Source organism: Parasteatoda tepidariorum, chromosome 7, assembly GCF_043381705.1.
Source record: "Parasteatoda tepidariorum isolate YZ-2023 chromosome 7, CAS_Ptep_4.0, whole genome shotgun sequence".
Classification (NCBI taxonomy): domain Eukaryota; kingdom Metazoa; phylum Arthropoda; class Arachnida; order Araneae; family Theridiidae; genus Parasteatoda; species Parasteatoda tepidariorum.
In genome coordinates this window covers 82,169,892-82,186,691 of record NC_092210.1, presented here as the reverse complement: position 1 = coordinate 82,186,691, position 16,800 = coordinate 82,169,892, and the positions used below count along the sequence as shown (strand labels likewise).

Genomic DNA, 16,800 nt, shown 5'->3' with positions numbered 1-16,800 from the left:
TCTCCTATTTTTTACCATACAAAATAGGAGTGATTGCCATTACATAGGAAAAAATTGCTTTAACTCTGAACCATGATATCTGTACCTGGAACTGTAATACGGTACGATTTCCTTAAAAATTTAGTAAGATGCTGAAGTAGCTCATGTTCAAATTAAATTATAGTACCGAGTACACAACTATGAAGTTCGACTTATGACGACACGACCTTTTACAGATATTATAATACATACAGATATCTATGATTATAAGCTCTAAATAATGTATTATATAAAAAATTAGAAATTCACAACTAATTCAAAAGGTATTTTATTTGATTTATAAAAAAATATTATGATTCTTGCAATACAACAGAACAAAAGACTCCACACAAATTTTAACATCTAAACGCGTGCACCCCTTAAAATAAATGCGTTTTACATTAATATGTTTTGTGCTATGTGCATCACAGAAGACAATTATGTTATAAATTGCTAATTTGCAGCACTTAGTTTTATCACAGAAACTAAAGTGCTGTAAAATACTGCGTATTTACATATTGACGTGCATTAGCAATATAAATTGTGCTGATTAACTACAGAAACTAGTGATATTAATTGCTCATTTTCAGTGAAGCTTTCAAATATTGCAATAATATTTGTATTAAAAAAAACTGCACCAAAAATATCTATGTTGATCAAACCTTGATTTAAATCCAACCAACACTCTTAGCAAGATGTGTTCGAAAATTTCTGTCTCAACTTTTCGAAGCGAAATTTCTATTATATTACCCCCTCTTTACATTGTTTAGTACTTTAGTTATACTCTAATTGCATGTTTACGAAGTTAAAAAAGTTCACTTTAAAATTTACGTTCCTTTTCCCAAAACAAAATGTAATAAATTAATAAATAGTATTAAAAATGCTGACAAGGGAAAAAGTTTGATGTTACTAAAAATATACTATTTGACAGCACAATATTTTTCAATGATGGCGTAGATTGGAATGCAAATCAAGGATATGAAAAGCGAAAATTCATGGGTGTAATTTCCTAATATGATTTCCAAATCATGTCATCTGCTACTACATGGTAGTAATTTTCAACAAATTAGCAGGTGAACAATAATTGAACTTCATTTGAAAATTCAACAAGTTCCAATCAACATATATAATCCAACATCAATATAATACAAATAAAATCCTATTCGTCAATGTGTGCTTACAGTTCCAAAACTGAACAAGGATTTTTTAAGGCCCTTAATAATATCCATAATGCACAGGAACAGGTATAGGTTTTTGTATGTAGTAGCCTTGCTGACCACCTCCTTGTGCCCCACCGTATCCAGCCTGATGTCCACCCTGTTGCCCTCCATAAGCAGCACCATGACCAACATCATGCTCCTTATTATGTTTAGCCTCATGTCCATAGACATTCTTGTGGTATCCACCCCCACCATAGTTTCCTCCATATCCATCTGAATGTTTTTGCAGATGACCTTTGTTGTGATGTCCAGCATCATGAGATGACGCATGATGGGCACCACCATGGTGTTTCTTAGCATCTTCAACGTGGTGATGCGCATGTCCTTTCTTATGCTGTCCTGCTTCATGTGAATCGTGACCGGCCTTTCCAAATTTGTGGTAATCATCGCCGTGTTTCTTTTCATCGTGATAGTTCTTTCCCCCATATCCCTTCTGGAATTTACCCCCATGATGATCGTAAAAGTCGTGGTGATCTTGATATTTCTTTTTGTAATCGCTATCATGGAAATCATCATGGAAGGTTTTGTGTTCTCCATGCTCTTCTTTGTGATAGACATTCTTGAATCCTCGGCTTTTGTGGCCTTTGTCCTTAAAGACCTCACCCCCGACTTTGTTTCCTTTCTGACCATGACCTATGAAAAAAAAAATGTTAATATTACGTAATTTTTATTACACTAGTTAATAGCATCATGCAATTTTGGAGTGGATTTTTCTCAACTGCACTAATGATTTTAAGTTTCATAGCTGAGTTCCTTCAAAATACTTTCTGACTACTCTCATCAGTGAACCATAGTAATTTATTTAAATATTCATATTTGAGGAACAAATAACTACCTAAAATTTTTTTTCAGAGGAAGTGTGACATGTACTGGCCAGAAGAAGGGACAGAAACTTATGGAATCATCCAAGTTCGTTTAGTGGAAGAATTAGTTATGGCTACTTATACTATAAGAACTTTTGCTATAAAGATTGTCAAACTAAAAAAAGTAAGCGTCAAATTTATTCCTATTTAGAATTTAGAGAAATTTATTTTTTCAATTTTTAACTTTCATATTTTGAGTAAATAAAATCATATTTTAAGTAAATAAAAATTATGAGTAATAAAAATTAAGAATTACATTGAGTTTTTATTGTGTATTGATTTTAATTAGTTTATGTTATGTGTTGTAATGTTAATTATGCCCCTAATTACTTTAATATCATTATTGTAACACAATGTCCTCTGATGTAATGATTTAAAAAAAATGATTTGCCCCGCAGTGAACTGATCGTTAGAACACGGTTCCCAGCAGATCACCGAAGTCATGCATCACTGGCTACGGTCAGTGTGCGGGTGGGTGACCACTTGGATCAGCCCGCGTAGGGACCGAGGGTGTGCGGTATTGGTCCTCGTTAAACTGTTCCACCGTAAAGTGCTCGACTTCGCGTGCAGGTCGTCGGGCTACCGAAGCGGGGGTGCCATCCCCTCTGCAGAGGATCAAAATTGTGACGGCATGTCTTCGGATCATCCTCGGGGATGTTTCCCAGACCGTCGCCAATAGCCCATTGTGCAGCTCTAGTGCGACGTAAATGAACAACAACAAAATACTGTATTAAACACAGTTACTAAAAATAGTTATAAATTATAAATTGATTTAAAAAAAAGAGGAAAAAGAAATTAAATTTAAATTTTACACTACTGCATTTTTTAAAAAGTAATCATAGTCTCACTTTTAACTTGCATTAAATTCTTAAAATTCTTTTAGATTACTTTTGTGAAGTCAAATTGTAATTATAAAAGATGAGAGGGTAGTGTAACAATGAGAAATTATGGAAATAATTGATATGTTTCATACTTATATATATTTGTTGATGACGCTAGTTTCTTTATTAATAAAATTTCCATGATGATTTTTTTCAGCGATTTTAAACAATGCTTTTTTAATATTTTTTATGTCCAAATTAAAATAATTTATTTTAAAAAGAAGTCGACTTTTTTTCAAGTGTTGCATATATTTTTCATACATTCTACCCTCATTTGTCTAACTATTATATGTATCTTAAAAAAATCGTTATGCTTAATTTTAAGAGTCTTATGTTAAGAACTTAATTAATCAAAATAGTAAAACAGATAATTAACGTATACTAATGAACTTTTAAAACAAGAAAAGATATCTCTATAATTAGTAAGTAAACAGTTTGAATTAGACTGCACTGGAATTTATTAGAGTGGTAAGATAAACTTATCGCTTGGAAGTTTTAATTGGATCCTAGATAGTGAAAAGAAAAGCCTATAGTTGAAGGTTTATTGATAAAATAAAGATAAGATGGTAAAAGTAGAACGAAATTTTCCCGCAAGTTAAATTCACTTATTTCAAATATAAAAACGAAAACTTTTTCTAAGTTTAATTAATATGGTTTTAAATTTCTTTTCTAAGAATTTTCCAAGGAGATGACGCAAACTTTAATTCAATCTTTACGTGCACTTAAAAAAGAGTTCTGCAATCATATCATTAAAGCGTGATAATAAGTTTGAATAGGTATTAATGAATTGTCTTAAAAATTATTGTTGCAGAAATCAGCTTATTATCAAGAAATTTGTTTTGATTATAAACAAATATTTTTAAAAATATTGAAAAAAATTAAAGCATGAAGAATAAAAAGAACTTTTTTCAAAAGCGGAATACTTGTACATTTTTAATAAATTAAGAATTGCATTATCTCGAAAGCGAGCGTTATTCATTATTAAGTAAAGGATATTTTTCTATTAAGTTTTAACAGTATAGTATCTGTTATATTGATCTCGCAAATAAAACTTATCCTATTTTTATAATGGATAAATAAGTCAGATTTGATCGTGTTTTTAACCAAAAACGGAAATTTTTTTTCCCGGCAATAGATGATTAGCAGTATTAAAACAGAAATTCATTCAATTTGTTTATTAATAAATATTTTTTTAAATCTCGAGAAAAGAAATACTATTAATAGCAGCATAGATAAATGCAAAATGGTTTTTGCCGGATTTTCCCCCCTCATCCCTTACACCAAAACATTCAGTTGATTCGAATTTTATATTTATATGTGTTTCACCAAATTAAACTAAATGGAAACGTAATCATGTATTGCATGGGTAAAATTAGAGACTGAAACATTTTTCATGACCATGAGACCAGCGTGCGACTAGTAGAAAAAGAAAGACATTTAATTCCTACCATGGATTAAAAAGCAGCAATCTATGAAATTTATCTTGATTTAAATACAAAAACTGTTCAAGTTTTCTCGGATTTTATAGTCATTTTATTTGTAAATTCTTGATCGATACTAGATTATAGAAACATGAAAGTTTTTTATTTTAATGTGTGGAATTTTTAGAATCGTTTTTTTTTTTGTTTTTGTTTTGTAAACATCCTTTATTTTACGTTTTTTAGTTTATAAATAATTATTTTTATTGAAACGTAAAATTTTTTGATAAAAATTGTTGTCAAAAAACTCTTTTTGCAAAATTAAATTAAATAAAATTGTGAGCTTATGTATACTTTTTGCATATTTTAGTGTTCGAAGTAATATGATTCTTAAAATTATGGAATGTACAGTTTAAATAGGCCTTTAATGTTTTATCATTAAATTTAGTAAAACTACTTCTCAGGCATTAGATTTTAACTCTAATAAGAAGATACAGATTTTTTTCGTGTTTATTTACAAATATTTTTCCGTTGTGCTTTGGATGTTCCTTCTCTATAAAAAAAAAGAGATACCATTTTGTTTTTGCTTGCGTAAGAAAGAATATCAAACATTTTTCTTTTTTAAATTTAATAAGTCACAAAAAGAAGGAACGTTACAATGCTACACTGAAGACCTTTCCTGAGCAACTGAATGACTGTTCTTATGGAAATCACAAGAATTCGTTTCATACAACAACGCCCCCTATAATTCGTTGCGATCGCGAATTCGAATTTAATAAATTTAAATGCTTTGAAAGGGAAATGCTGCTTGGGCAAATAAGAATAAACATATTTAGGTTTAAAATTACAACTGACGGTGAAATATAACATTTCTTCAATTTTCGATAACTTATGCTAGCCTGCATATCTGTTTCTAGTACACTTTACTTCAGTACTGCAATTATAAGTTTAGCAAGCTTTAAGGATATTAAATTTTTTCTAGTGGTTTCGCCTACTTCTATTTTTTTTAAAAAAAATATGTAAAAATGCTGTTTCCATGATAGCGCTCGTTTTAATTTGTTATAATGGTTTTTTATCAATGAAATTTCGAATTTTCGATACTGCTTCTGAACCATGTAATGCCGGAAACAGGTGATTGCTTACAAATTACCCCATAAAAATTCGCTAACTGTAGAAAGTAACACAAAATCGGTGCTCCCGTTCTCGAGTTATTTGCGAACATACAGACAGACTATCGCATTTACATATGTAGAGGTGATCGAATATTATCCTGCGATTTACAGATTTTTCTATTTTATTTTTTTAAAAGTTGCATTATTACCATGTACTATTATTATACACAAAAAATTTCGAATCGGCAGGGCAAACTGACCTTTTTCGATATGCCTTTTCTCAGAAACTGCTTATGACGTCGCTTTGAAATTGTTTGGGGGATATTTGAGATTAGATCAGTTGTATGCTGCGTTAATGTTTAGCATTAACAGGTATGCTTTTTCAGTTATGAAAGATTTTTGATGAAACTTTTTAAAAAATTAAAAGTTTTCAGTTCATAATTTCTTAAAACAATTTCTACTGAAGATATGTATTAACAGTTATCACAGTATAAACGTGTGTATGTAAATATTCTGTGATAAAAAAATGAAGCAATATTTTGCTTAGATGCTGCAAAAAGGTGAATAGAAAAAGATCAGTTTTAGCATTATTGTTAAATGCCCTTAATAATTTTACATATCACTTCCTATTGTTAGTTTGCTATAGTTCAAGTTTATAAATTTAGCAATTTGAATGGCGATTTTAGCATGGTTTAAGCAATATTTAATTCAATACTAAAGTTGGGATTTTAAAAATTGCTTGAGATTTTTGATTTGCTTGCTTTTAAACAAATTGATTAACTGAAATTTTCTACTCACCGCCCTGTTTTTCTTCAGCCTGTACACCTTCTTGATGGGAACCACCATTTACTATTCCTTTCTGATCCTTCCCATATTTATCGAAGTATTCTCCCCCCACTTTATGTTCTTGGTGTCCTCCATGGTGGTTATCTTTTTCATATGATTCTCCTCCCTTCTTTATACCTTCTCCATGAACAGCGTGCTCTTCTTTAAATTTTTTGTGATGCCCTTGCTCATCGGCAAGAGAATGTTCTTCATGAACACCGTGTTTCTTTTCTCCAACCTGACCACCATGACCATCATATCCGGAATATCCTTTGTGTCCACTATCATGCTCGTGGATATTATGAGCGATGTGGCCGCCATGTTTACCATATCCACCTCCTTCTCCGCCACCGCCATGACCAGAATATCCTCCACCGCCACCGCTGGAGAAGCCGATGCCACCAACACCACCTACCAAAGGTCCATACACAGATGCATCTGCTTGTAAAGCTTCTTTAACTTCTTTTTCGTCCACTTCATCTTCATATTCTTCTTCTTCCAATGGTTCTGGAGCTGTTTCTTTTTTGGCCATTACTATGTATGCTAGACAGAGCAGCAATAGTACCTGCAGTTAAAGAAAGAAACACATCTAAAATAATTGAAAGTGAATTAAAATTGGAACGCTTAGGAAATTTCAGGAGTTTTTTTTTAAAGTTATTACTTAATTTCTTTTATTTTTGCGATATTGACAATTTGATTATTGACCATTATTTTTTTTTGTCACAAAAACTTTGTCTGCATTCAAATGAGGTTTGAATTTGGTACACGTTGTAGGCATCATAATAAAAAAGATTGAATTTGAAGAGAACATATAAAATTAAGGATTTTTTGCAACTATTCACTTTTTACTGGATTTAATATTATCACCCCTAATATTTACCATATTCAACAGCATTCCTCTTTTAATACTGCAGCGTGTAAAGTTGCTTTTGCATATTTTAATACTTACACCGCCTAACATTGAAAAAAATATATAATTCTGATGGGTGTTTTTTCCTAAAGTTATTTTCCTAAAATATGTCGAAAATTCTTTAATTAAATCTTCTATAATGAGAAGGTTAAATTTAATATTCTATATTTATTTACTGTTCATTTTTTATTTTTATAACTTGAATACCCATCTTTATTACAGATTTTAAAGATTCATGTAATGCAGATTAATACGGTTAATTGATTTGTAACCAAAATAATGCATTGATATAACTTATTTAATACTAAAATACTTTTTTAAAAAAATGATTCGAAAAAATGTTGATTGTTTCTAATTTACTTTTAAATTAATGTTCTTGAGACCAATAGGGCACATTAAAACACTTTTCTGTTATCGATAAAAAGTTTGGTAAAACTTGAATTCAAATTTTAGCATAAATGAGTGCAAATTTTCGCTATACTTCAAAATCAGAAGGTATTAGATTGTTAATATCTACATATATTTGTCTTACATAGTATTAATACGATGGGTATTTCTCTAAGGCTGCAACATTTGACACAATTTAAAAATATCTTCTAAATGACTGGGTCAAATGACGGTATGTTTTTTACTACAGTTTATTTAATTATTTAGCAATATTTTTCACTCCTCTAAGTTCGTCTATTTTTTATTTGCATGAAAATTAAAAGAAGGGAATTTCTATTATTTTAAAGGACATTGTTAGGGTAACAGCATTTTTATAAAATATTAAACGTCTGCATTAGGAGCAGCTAATGTTTAATTTCGAACAAGCAACAGCTAACCACTATCTAAACATTTAATATCAACTTATCTTCCTGATAATAGCTAAAAAAAATAATTTTATATTCAATTTAGTTTAAATTTTTCTTAAAGAATTCGTCTAAACGTTTTGTTTTTTATAAAAGAAGTGCATACAAAAAATAAAATTTAAACAAATTCAGATTCTGTTGGAAAAATGAATTTATTGTTTGTGATATGATATTTTGGAAGTCAAATAGGTAAGATGAAAAAACTGTTAGCGAAACAAGACTATGCAAACGTTGAATATTCCAGTTTCAAATTCATCGATTCTAGTTGCAAAACTAACACTGAACTTTGCGGCACAACTTAAATTTCTTCTGGCATTAATTTTTTTAAAAAAAGATCAAAAGTTTTTTAAATTATTTAAATCGGATTGTGAGAAGTTCCGCATCCTGCAAAATTTATTGATTTTAAGTTTCAAATGAAATCACGCAAGCTCCTAAAATTCGGAAACAGAGTTTCTTCCCCGTCTAATTACATTCTAATTTTCAGTATTCGAGAGAGTTCGTTTCCTATTGTAATTGGAAAACTTTGAGGCAATCATTTAATGCTCTGATAATTATTATTATTTATAAATGAAATATCATACTTTATTTTTATATCTTATATCTGCCGTTGAACAGCCGACCCAATTTTTGGGTTTACGACTACTAATATTCAACCCCGTAGCTTTGTAATTTTTTAACCAATCCAGAAGACAAGGAAACTCCTGGGTCAGTACCTCCCGTAGGTATTGATGAAGTATTCATGTAGTACTAGATCTCGAATACTAAGAGTAACGCGTTCAAGAAGGAGAAATGTCTATGATCAGGCTTGGAGCCAAAAGTTGCTAGCATTCTAAGAAATCAACACACCTGGTTGCATATCAACAAACATAAATATTATATTTCGTTTGATGACGATTTAAATATTGCCCTGTAACTACTTAATAATAAAGAAAAATAGAGTTGAGTGATGAGTTTTTGAAATAGAGATAAAAGAAACGATAAGGCAAAAGTTTTCGAAACCAAAATTTTCTTTTTGTTGAACAACAAAAACTATAACCATCAACATCTCTTTTTACTTTCGTAATATTACTTTTAGTATTGATGAATTTAAAATTGAGGCTTTAATGCGTGTACGAATTTTTGGATGCGTACATTCCAAATATAGAAACTAGAAGCTCATATATTGTTAAAAATTTTATTAATGCAATTTATTATATAAATATATGAATGATATTTTAAATAGAGATCAAAAGCATAGTATTGTTTTTGTTTGTTTAATATATAGGACAATGGTTTCTTTTCTTTTAAAGTAAAGCAATTCTCTTTTGTTGAAGTAGTAAATTTCTGATATGAACTATCGATTTAAAACTAATATAATTTCAATTTTTCCAATATGAAATCGAGAAAAAGAAAACTCAGTAAACAATGGGTTTTATGTAAATTTAAGCTTTTATTCCATTTTACCCATTGTCTGCGATTCCATATTATCTAAAATTTCCTCCAAGTCAGATGAAATTTTCATAAATGACGAAATAAATGAGCTAAAGAAATAACTCTCTGCTCTATTGCGAAATCCAATTGGACATTTTATTTGAATTTATCTGAGCCATTTTGTAATTTGAAATAATTTAAATTCTGTACGCCAAAGAACAATAGAAAGATAAGAAAAATGCTGTAAACGTTCGGAAGTTTTCTAAAACTCGACTGAAGGAGTAATAAAATAAGACGTTATTCAAGTCACGATAACGAATGAGATTTAGATTTATTTTAAAACAAAAATATGGGTTGAACCAAGAACTGCTTGCGACTAAAGCTTCTAAAGCCTCAGAAAAAATCTGATCAATGGTGCCCCATAGTATTAGCACATTTTAACCGTAATATCGAGCAAATATATTAAAATATCGTTAACCATAATGACGTTTTTTTATAACATGATATATTTTACTTTTATAACATGAACTTTAAAATAATTTAATAATAATATGGCTCAAATCCAGCATTTAATTAAAGTTGTAGCAATTAAAAAGATATTATGGATCTGCAAACTTAAAATTTTTTGAGAGTGAAATCGTATTAACTTTAAGAAGAAATGTAAAATATAAAAAAAAATGATTAAAAGTCTGTATTAATTGTATTGCTTTACTTCTGTTATTTAAACGTCGAAAAATAAACTAGAAAAGTACATATTTTCATTTAATTTGCTTAAATTTTAACTACTTAGCAAACAGTTTTTATGTATGTGTTTTGTAACGACTATCTTTATTATAAACATAGCAGTTTAACGAGTATTCGTAAGGGTACCGAAATTTTCCATTTGAAGCATACCATTTGAAGAAGCTTTAATGCAGCTTTTCAATTATTTTCTCATTATTGATGAAGATAGAATTGAGTTTCATAGTTTTTCTAAAATATTTCACTGGATGTTATTAACATTTTATTAAATAGAGCAGTTTAACTCTATAGTTAAACTTTATAAGATTTTCTTAGATGTTTTCTGAAAGTTTTAAAGTGAGCAACATTATGTCAACATATTTGCCATCAAAATAAAACAAAGAACAATGTTAAAAATGCTGAAAAAACCTAGAACAGAATTAAACTCACATTTTACAAAACAAATAATAAAATAGTCTAATTTAATTATAAATTAAGTTTAATTTTTGTTAATAAAATAAAATGTTTGAGCTAAAATATGAAGTTTTCTTCATAAACGCTAAAAAGTCTAAATGCTGCATTATGATATAGATTTAAAAAATACCTTTATTTAGATATTCTCGCAGCATTGTTAATGCTAGTGACATTTATGCCAGAAAAAAAAAGCAATACGCTATCGTAATCTAACTAGTCATCCCCGAGAATAGAAAACGAAACTTGTTTGATTGGCAATCAATCTGATTGCTCAAGATTTTGACAGTGTTTTTGTATCTTTCTGACTTAAATACTAATTTGAGACTAATAATTTGTTTACTTTTTCACTTCCTAGTGGACACAATCGACTTGGTACAGTAATTATGCGGATCACTTTTACTATGGAGAGTAAAGGCTAAAATAATTTTTAGTATCCAAGAGTATAGTTATTCCCTTTCTATTTATGATGTATTCAAATTATACAAATATATATATCAAATGAGAATTTTGCAAAGAAAAAAAAAGAGGAATAATAATTAAGTGTAAAAAATATTTTGAAAAAGAGTCATTCCAAAAGAAAAGAAAATGCCCAATTCAGCCTTTTGATACACGAAGGAAAAAATTTTAGTAAAATTACGATACTTTATGGTAATGCCCTTCCTGGTAGAAAAAAAGCATAGTTCTGGTTTATTAAGCCGAAATATACGATATCTAAACTATTCATCTGATAATTTTTCCGTTCTTATGGCAACGACTAACTGGAAATTCTGGTTTTCAAAACTATAGTTCTTATTACCACATTTCTAGTAAAAGATACAAAACTAAAAAATAAATTTAGCCGAATAAATGGTTTTTTATGCCATGCTCTAAGGTGTCATTACAAAATTTCAAAAGTTTACCATATTTACCAACTTTTATTGCATATTACAAAACCATATCTTATTGTTGATTTTACCAAATTCATGACCCAAGCGCTTTCGTAAATATTACTGAGATTTTTGGTGTTCCTATTGAGACAGAAATATGATAAATGTTACCATATTCTGGTAATTTTGACCATACTTTTTTTACTCAGTGTAGGAAATGCTGGTTTGAAATAATTTTCCTTGTTTTGGTTGTTTCCTTCAATTATTTTCATTTCCATGGGGATAACATTATTTGTTAGGTCGTGGTTGAATAATTAAATATTTTAGAGCCAGAAGAAGTTTAAGTTGTGCCACACAGTAAGTGCATTCAGCGTTAACTTAATTTTTTGATAACTGAAAAAGAATAAAATTAAAAATATTTTTTCTTTTTAAAAATGTACTGGTTAGAGTTTTCCGTTAAAAATTCAATAAATTTTTTTTGGAAATTTACTGTACTTCTCAATATTTTTTATTTAATGACTACAAAAATTTCTTGACAAATCGCTAATATATTACTTATTTTCTCTTCAATAAAAAATACTTTTTTAAAAAAAATTTTACACAAAAATGAAAACTTGGATTTGTTAAAAACCCGAATTCACTACGCAAACTTTTATTGATTCTACATTGTTGCATTTTTCAGAGCTTAAATTTTTAAAATCCAATTCTGGTGGCTTATAACTAATTACTAATATTTGTAACTAGCAACGAGTATTTTCTTTAATTAACTGTCCAAGTTTTGGTTTTACGTAAATAAAAAATGTATGCATATTATTCTATGGAAATGCGCATTGCACTCATATTACTTTAAATTAAAAGTACAAATTTCATACTAGAAATTCAAGATTAAAAATGTTTAGAACAACATTGTTCAGCAAAACAAGGCTGCAAGACTATAAAAGAAGAAGAATGTTGTTAAGTACAATGAACATTGTGCTTAGTTTAATACTGAATTACATTAAACTAAGGTTATTATGATCTAAGCTCAAAAACTTCAATTTCATTGTTTTTACTAGTTGTTTTTTTTCATCAAATTTTAAGAAAACTATTAAAACAAAGATATTTATAAATCATCTATCATTAGAAATAATTATTAATATTTAATTAATAATATTGAATTAATAATATTAAATTAATGATATTGAATTAATAATATTAAATTAATAATATTAAATTAATTATATTAACTGTATATCTTCTTAGTTACAATAGTAATAACAATTAAATAATCTAATATCATATCGAAAATATCAATTTGATGAATAAATTGGTTTTCCATGCCTATGAATATTTAAAAATTTAAATCTTTTTATATTAAAAAAATGAGGAAGTGATATATTCCGTCTGTACAATCTTAGAATAAAACGTTTTTCATAAAGTATAAAAAATCAAGAGATATTCATTACATTTTGTCATGATACTTATTATACGCTCCCTAGCGCATCTAATGGTGCCTCTCATAAGGAAAAGTACGCCAAAGCTATCGTAGAAAGTTAAAAAGAAAGCAATGCTTCCTGGTTGTTTATTATATTCTTTTTTAAAATAAACAAGAAAAAGAAATATTTTGAGATAAATAAAAACAAATTTTAATTAGAAAACGACACAATTGGAAGTTTTTCTTAAAAAAAAAACTGTTCCAGTGAATAAGTTTATTTAAAGGGGAGAAACGCTATGAAAAGATGAAAAAAAAAAAGTTTTTTTTTCGTTTTTCTGAAGAATTGTTTTGTTTATATAATTTGAAATTAATGCTAGAGCATCCAGTTTAACTATTTCAAAACGTAAGAATTCTGTTAATGAATTAATGTAGGACTTTTTACATGTCTCATAAAAATTAGGATAATTTTTAATCGATTGCAAAAACGTGAGTGGTGAAATACCGACATTTTTGGTTTTTTTTGCATTCAATCACAGTTATAAGCTGTTCAGCAATTGATTTTGATGACACTAAAATATTTAAACTGATATCTTAGGTGATAATTTAATTAAAAAACAAGCACGATTCACAAATGGGAATTATTCCAGAAGTTTTGAAGGAATAACTGAATCATATTCACTAATGAAAACAATATGATAGAAACAGTAAATTTTTTAATCAAAATTTCTGCGATTCACATTTATAAATATCACAATTAAAACCTTAAATTTCTAAACTTTTTGTAGATCAATTCTGATACAATTAACTCCCTATTTAGTAATGAAGGCTTGCTAATGTTTAAATTGTTTAATCCAAAAAGTGATTTATTATCATTAATATTATTTAAACCTATTATTAAAGGTATATTTTAATTTTAGTTTGCCTTTTTTGAGTGAAAGATAAAATATTCCAATTAATATTTAGTAAAAAAGAGAAAAATATTACTCATTAATACAAAATGTCTGTTTTTACGATATATGAATCAGAATGCATTATTTTCACATTTAATAAAAATGCAATTTGATTAAAAAATAAATTTTTAAACGGGTTTTTTTGTCGAATCACTTTTTAATTTTACATTTAAAACGTTAAGCAAAATTTGTCACATTGTGACGCATCTTAAAATCATAACGAAATTTTAAGGAAATTTATTAATTATTTTAAATTTTTTTAAGAAAATCCCTATAATCAAAAGAGCTATTTCCATACGAACAGCTTCAACGTATTACTAATAAATAATTACGGGCTTTTCACGTTAAAATTATAAGAATGCTAAAATTATAATCAGAACTATAGTTTTAAAAATCAGAACGTCCGGTAAAATTGAAAAATTACCAAATTATTGGTTTAAATAGAGTATATTTTGGTTTTATTAATAAGAATTATTATTTTTTACCCAGGAATTTCATTATCATTCAGTACGGTAATTTTGCCAGAATTTCTTTCTCCGCGTGGTTATAACCGTTTTTTCTTTTTCATACATTAATATTTGGATTCGACTTTTTTTTTCTGCGCAGATGTGTTTATAGCTTTCAATGTAGTCTCTCAACGACGCAAATTAAAACGAAAAAATCTTAATGGAAATTTTGTTAGCTTTGTACCGTGCATTAAATAAAGAGCCAAATACTATGAATAATAAGTATTGAAATACTAAGATAGCCAAGTATGTCAAGGAATTTTAGATTATTTATAAATTAAGATTTAATTAAGATTATTTAAGATTTAATTAATATTTGTGAAAATAATTTTGAAAAGTACAATTTGCTATATTTGGAATTAAAATTTATTTTTAAAAGTGTCTTTTAAAATTTATTGGTAAATGCTCGTAAAGCTTGATATTATTTTAAGCTACAGGAAGACCAAAATCATGCATAATTCAAGTCTCAAGTGAAATTGCCTAAAAATCATTCGATTTTAAGAAGTATGTTTCTGGCAAGAGACCCGAGATTCCGAAGCATTTTTTTACCATGCCTAATTTAGAGCAGCGTTTAGTTTTGTTGCTGTAAGAATAATAAATCTATTTCAAATTTCGCACTTAACAGATTTCAGATTCGGTTACTAGTCCTCTATATGCAATCAATCAATCATTTAAACTACACTGTAATATTATTTTTCCATAATTGTTTTAATATTTTAATAATTCTAATGGTTACTTTTGGTATTAGCTTTCCTGCTTTGGTTTTTTAGAAAATTTTCAAAGCTAATAAATTTAAAAAAGTCAATCACTGACAAGTCAAAAATTTAACACTTTCATCTCAACAATGATGCGTGCCTTTGTCCTACCCTCTGCTTTTTGAGTTTCCAAGCAGTACTAAAATTAAAACAAAAGGCGAATTCGTTGAAAATCAACTACAATTAATAACCGTATTCATTAATACATCAATAGATCATAGGAAATATTCCTGGAATATTATCTGATCCATCGCGATAAAAGAGTTAAAGCCCATACAGCTTAATTTTTTTCAGGTGAGAAATAAGAAGATGGTTATAAATTTTAAAATTCACCAAAAGTTAGCTTTAATATTTAATATTTATAATAGTTTTAGCTAATAATATTTTTAATATATTAAATGTTTTCAATAAATAGTTTTTTTTTATTATTTAGAAATGGATCTTTTTTATAATCGGATGCTTTCATCAAAAAGCATTCTAATTATACTTCATTGATTTTTTTTTCAAAATTTATTAATCCCTAGTGTTTAAAAATTAGGTTATAATTCTATGCGGGGAACATTCGTATCTATGCAATAATTTGCTTTAAAACTACGACTAAAAATCTTAAATTGTATAAATTTTATTAAATGTTATTATTATTTTTAAATCGTTTGGAAAATAATAGACACACTTCAAAACTAATACATACCCAAGTGAGTTTAACAGGTGTCATGCTTCTGCCGCTAGACTCCAAGTACTGAAATGATTTTGGGTATTACTCCGAGTTAAATATTCTAATGTACTGCCTCTATCCTTTGGTCAAGTTGCTACTGGCCTCTCGATTTCTGTGGAGTATCATTTTAAATATCGTTTATGTAGTGGATCATGAAACCGAAACGAATAAAAGTTTGAATTACCCACCCCCATCGTGACTCCTCCCATCTTACTAGAAAAATACCGTAAAAAACAGAGCAAAACTGGTTCTTGTGAAAAAGTTCTTTCAGCAGAAGAATGAAATGATGCAGTTTAAAAAAATCGTCTGCTGAAGAAAATGACGATTACTGGACCTCGAAAGATATTGCCAGATTCGTAATTATTTTTTGTTGGTTTTAATGCTTTGATGCACGTGACATTAGGGAGATATGTATTATCTTGAAAGGTGTCGCATGAAAAGTTACTATTATTTTTATTCCATATTTTGTTCTTATGCAGAAATAATTTAAGATTAAGAAAAAAAGTTTTTTTTTTCTATGCATGCATTTATTCACACGCACGTATGACAAAATATAATCACCATCCTATTAATGACAGCATTTAGGGTTTAAATCACCGTTTAAATATGTTTAAAATACTTCGTTTTGTTTCTGAAATCAGACCGTATTGTTATTTGTTGCGTAAGTTTGCAAAACCCAATGAACTTCAGATGTTTTTCGTTGTAATAGATAAAATTATTAAAGAACAAGTTAATAATGAGGAATTCTTCGTTATTGAAGGTTTGAGGAGAAATATTCGTATTTGTTGGTCCATAGTAAAATGGTCGCTAATGGAGGTTGGTCGTTCTTTGACTTCGAAATGTTACCGGAGGTACATGATTTTTCGCAAGCAATTTTAATTTTACTCAGTGT

The 16,800-nt window shown here is 28.3% G+C and overlaps 1 protein-coding gene across 1 annotated transcript; it reads right to left on the bottom strand.

Annotated features, from left to right (window-relative positions):
* Positions 1 to 291: 291 nt before the first annotated feature.
* Positions 292 to 16,051, bottom strand: LOC107451533 (keratin, type I cytoskeletal 9). The gene is made up of 3 exons (XM_016067667.3): positions 15,885 to 16,051; positions 6,311 to 6,902; positions 292 to 1,871 (listed from the first exon to the last, which is right to left on the bottom strand). The coding sequence occupies exons 1-3, from the start codon at positions 15,906 to 15,908 to the stop codon at positions 1,234 to 1,236; spliced, it is 1,254 nt and encodes a 417-aa protein (XP_015923153.1). The 5' UTR covers positions 15,909 to 16,051; the 3' UTR covers positions 292 to 1,233.
* Between the last annotated feature and the right edge of the window lie 749 nt (positions 16,052 to 16,800).

Coding starts and splice junctions, on each gene's coding strand:
- LOC107451533 (XM_016067667.3), bottom strand. CDS start 15,908: ATGACACCTGTTAAACTCACTTGG. Junction 6,903..15,884: donor CACCTGTTAAACTCACTTGG/GTATGTATTAGT, acceptor CTTTAACTGCAG/GTACTATTGCTGCTCTGTCT. Junction 1,872..6,310: donor GGCTGAAGAAAAACAGGGCG/GTGAGTAGAAAA, acceptor TTTTTTTCATAG/GTCATGGTCAGAAAGGAAAC.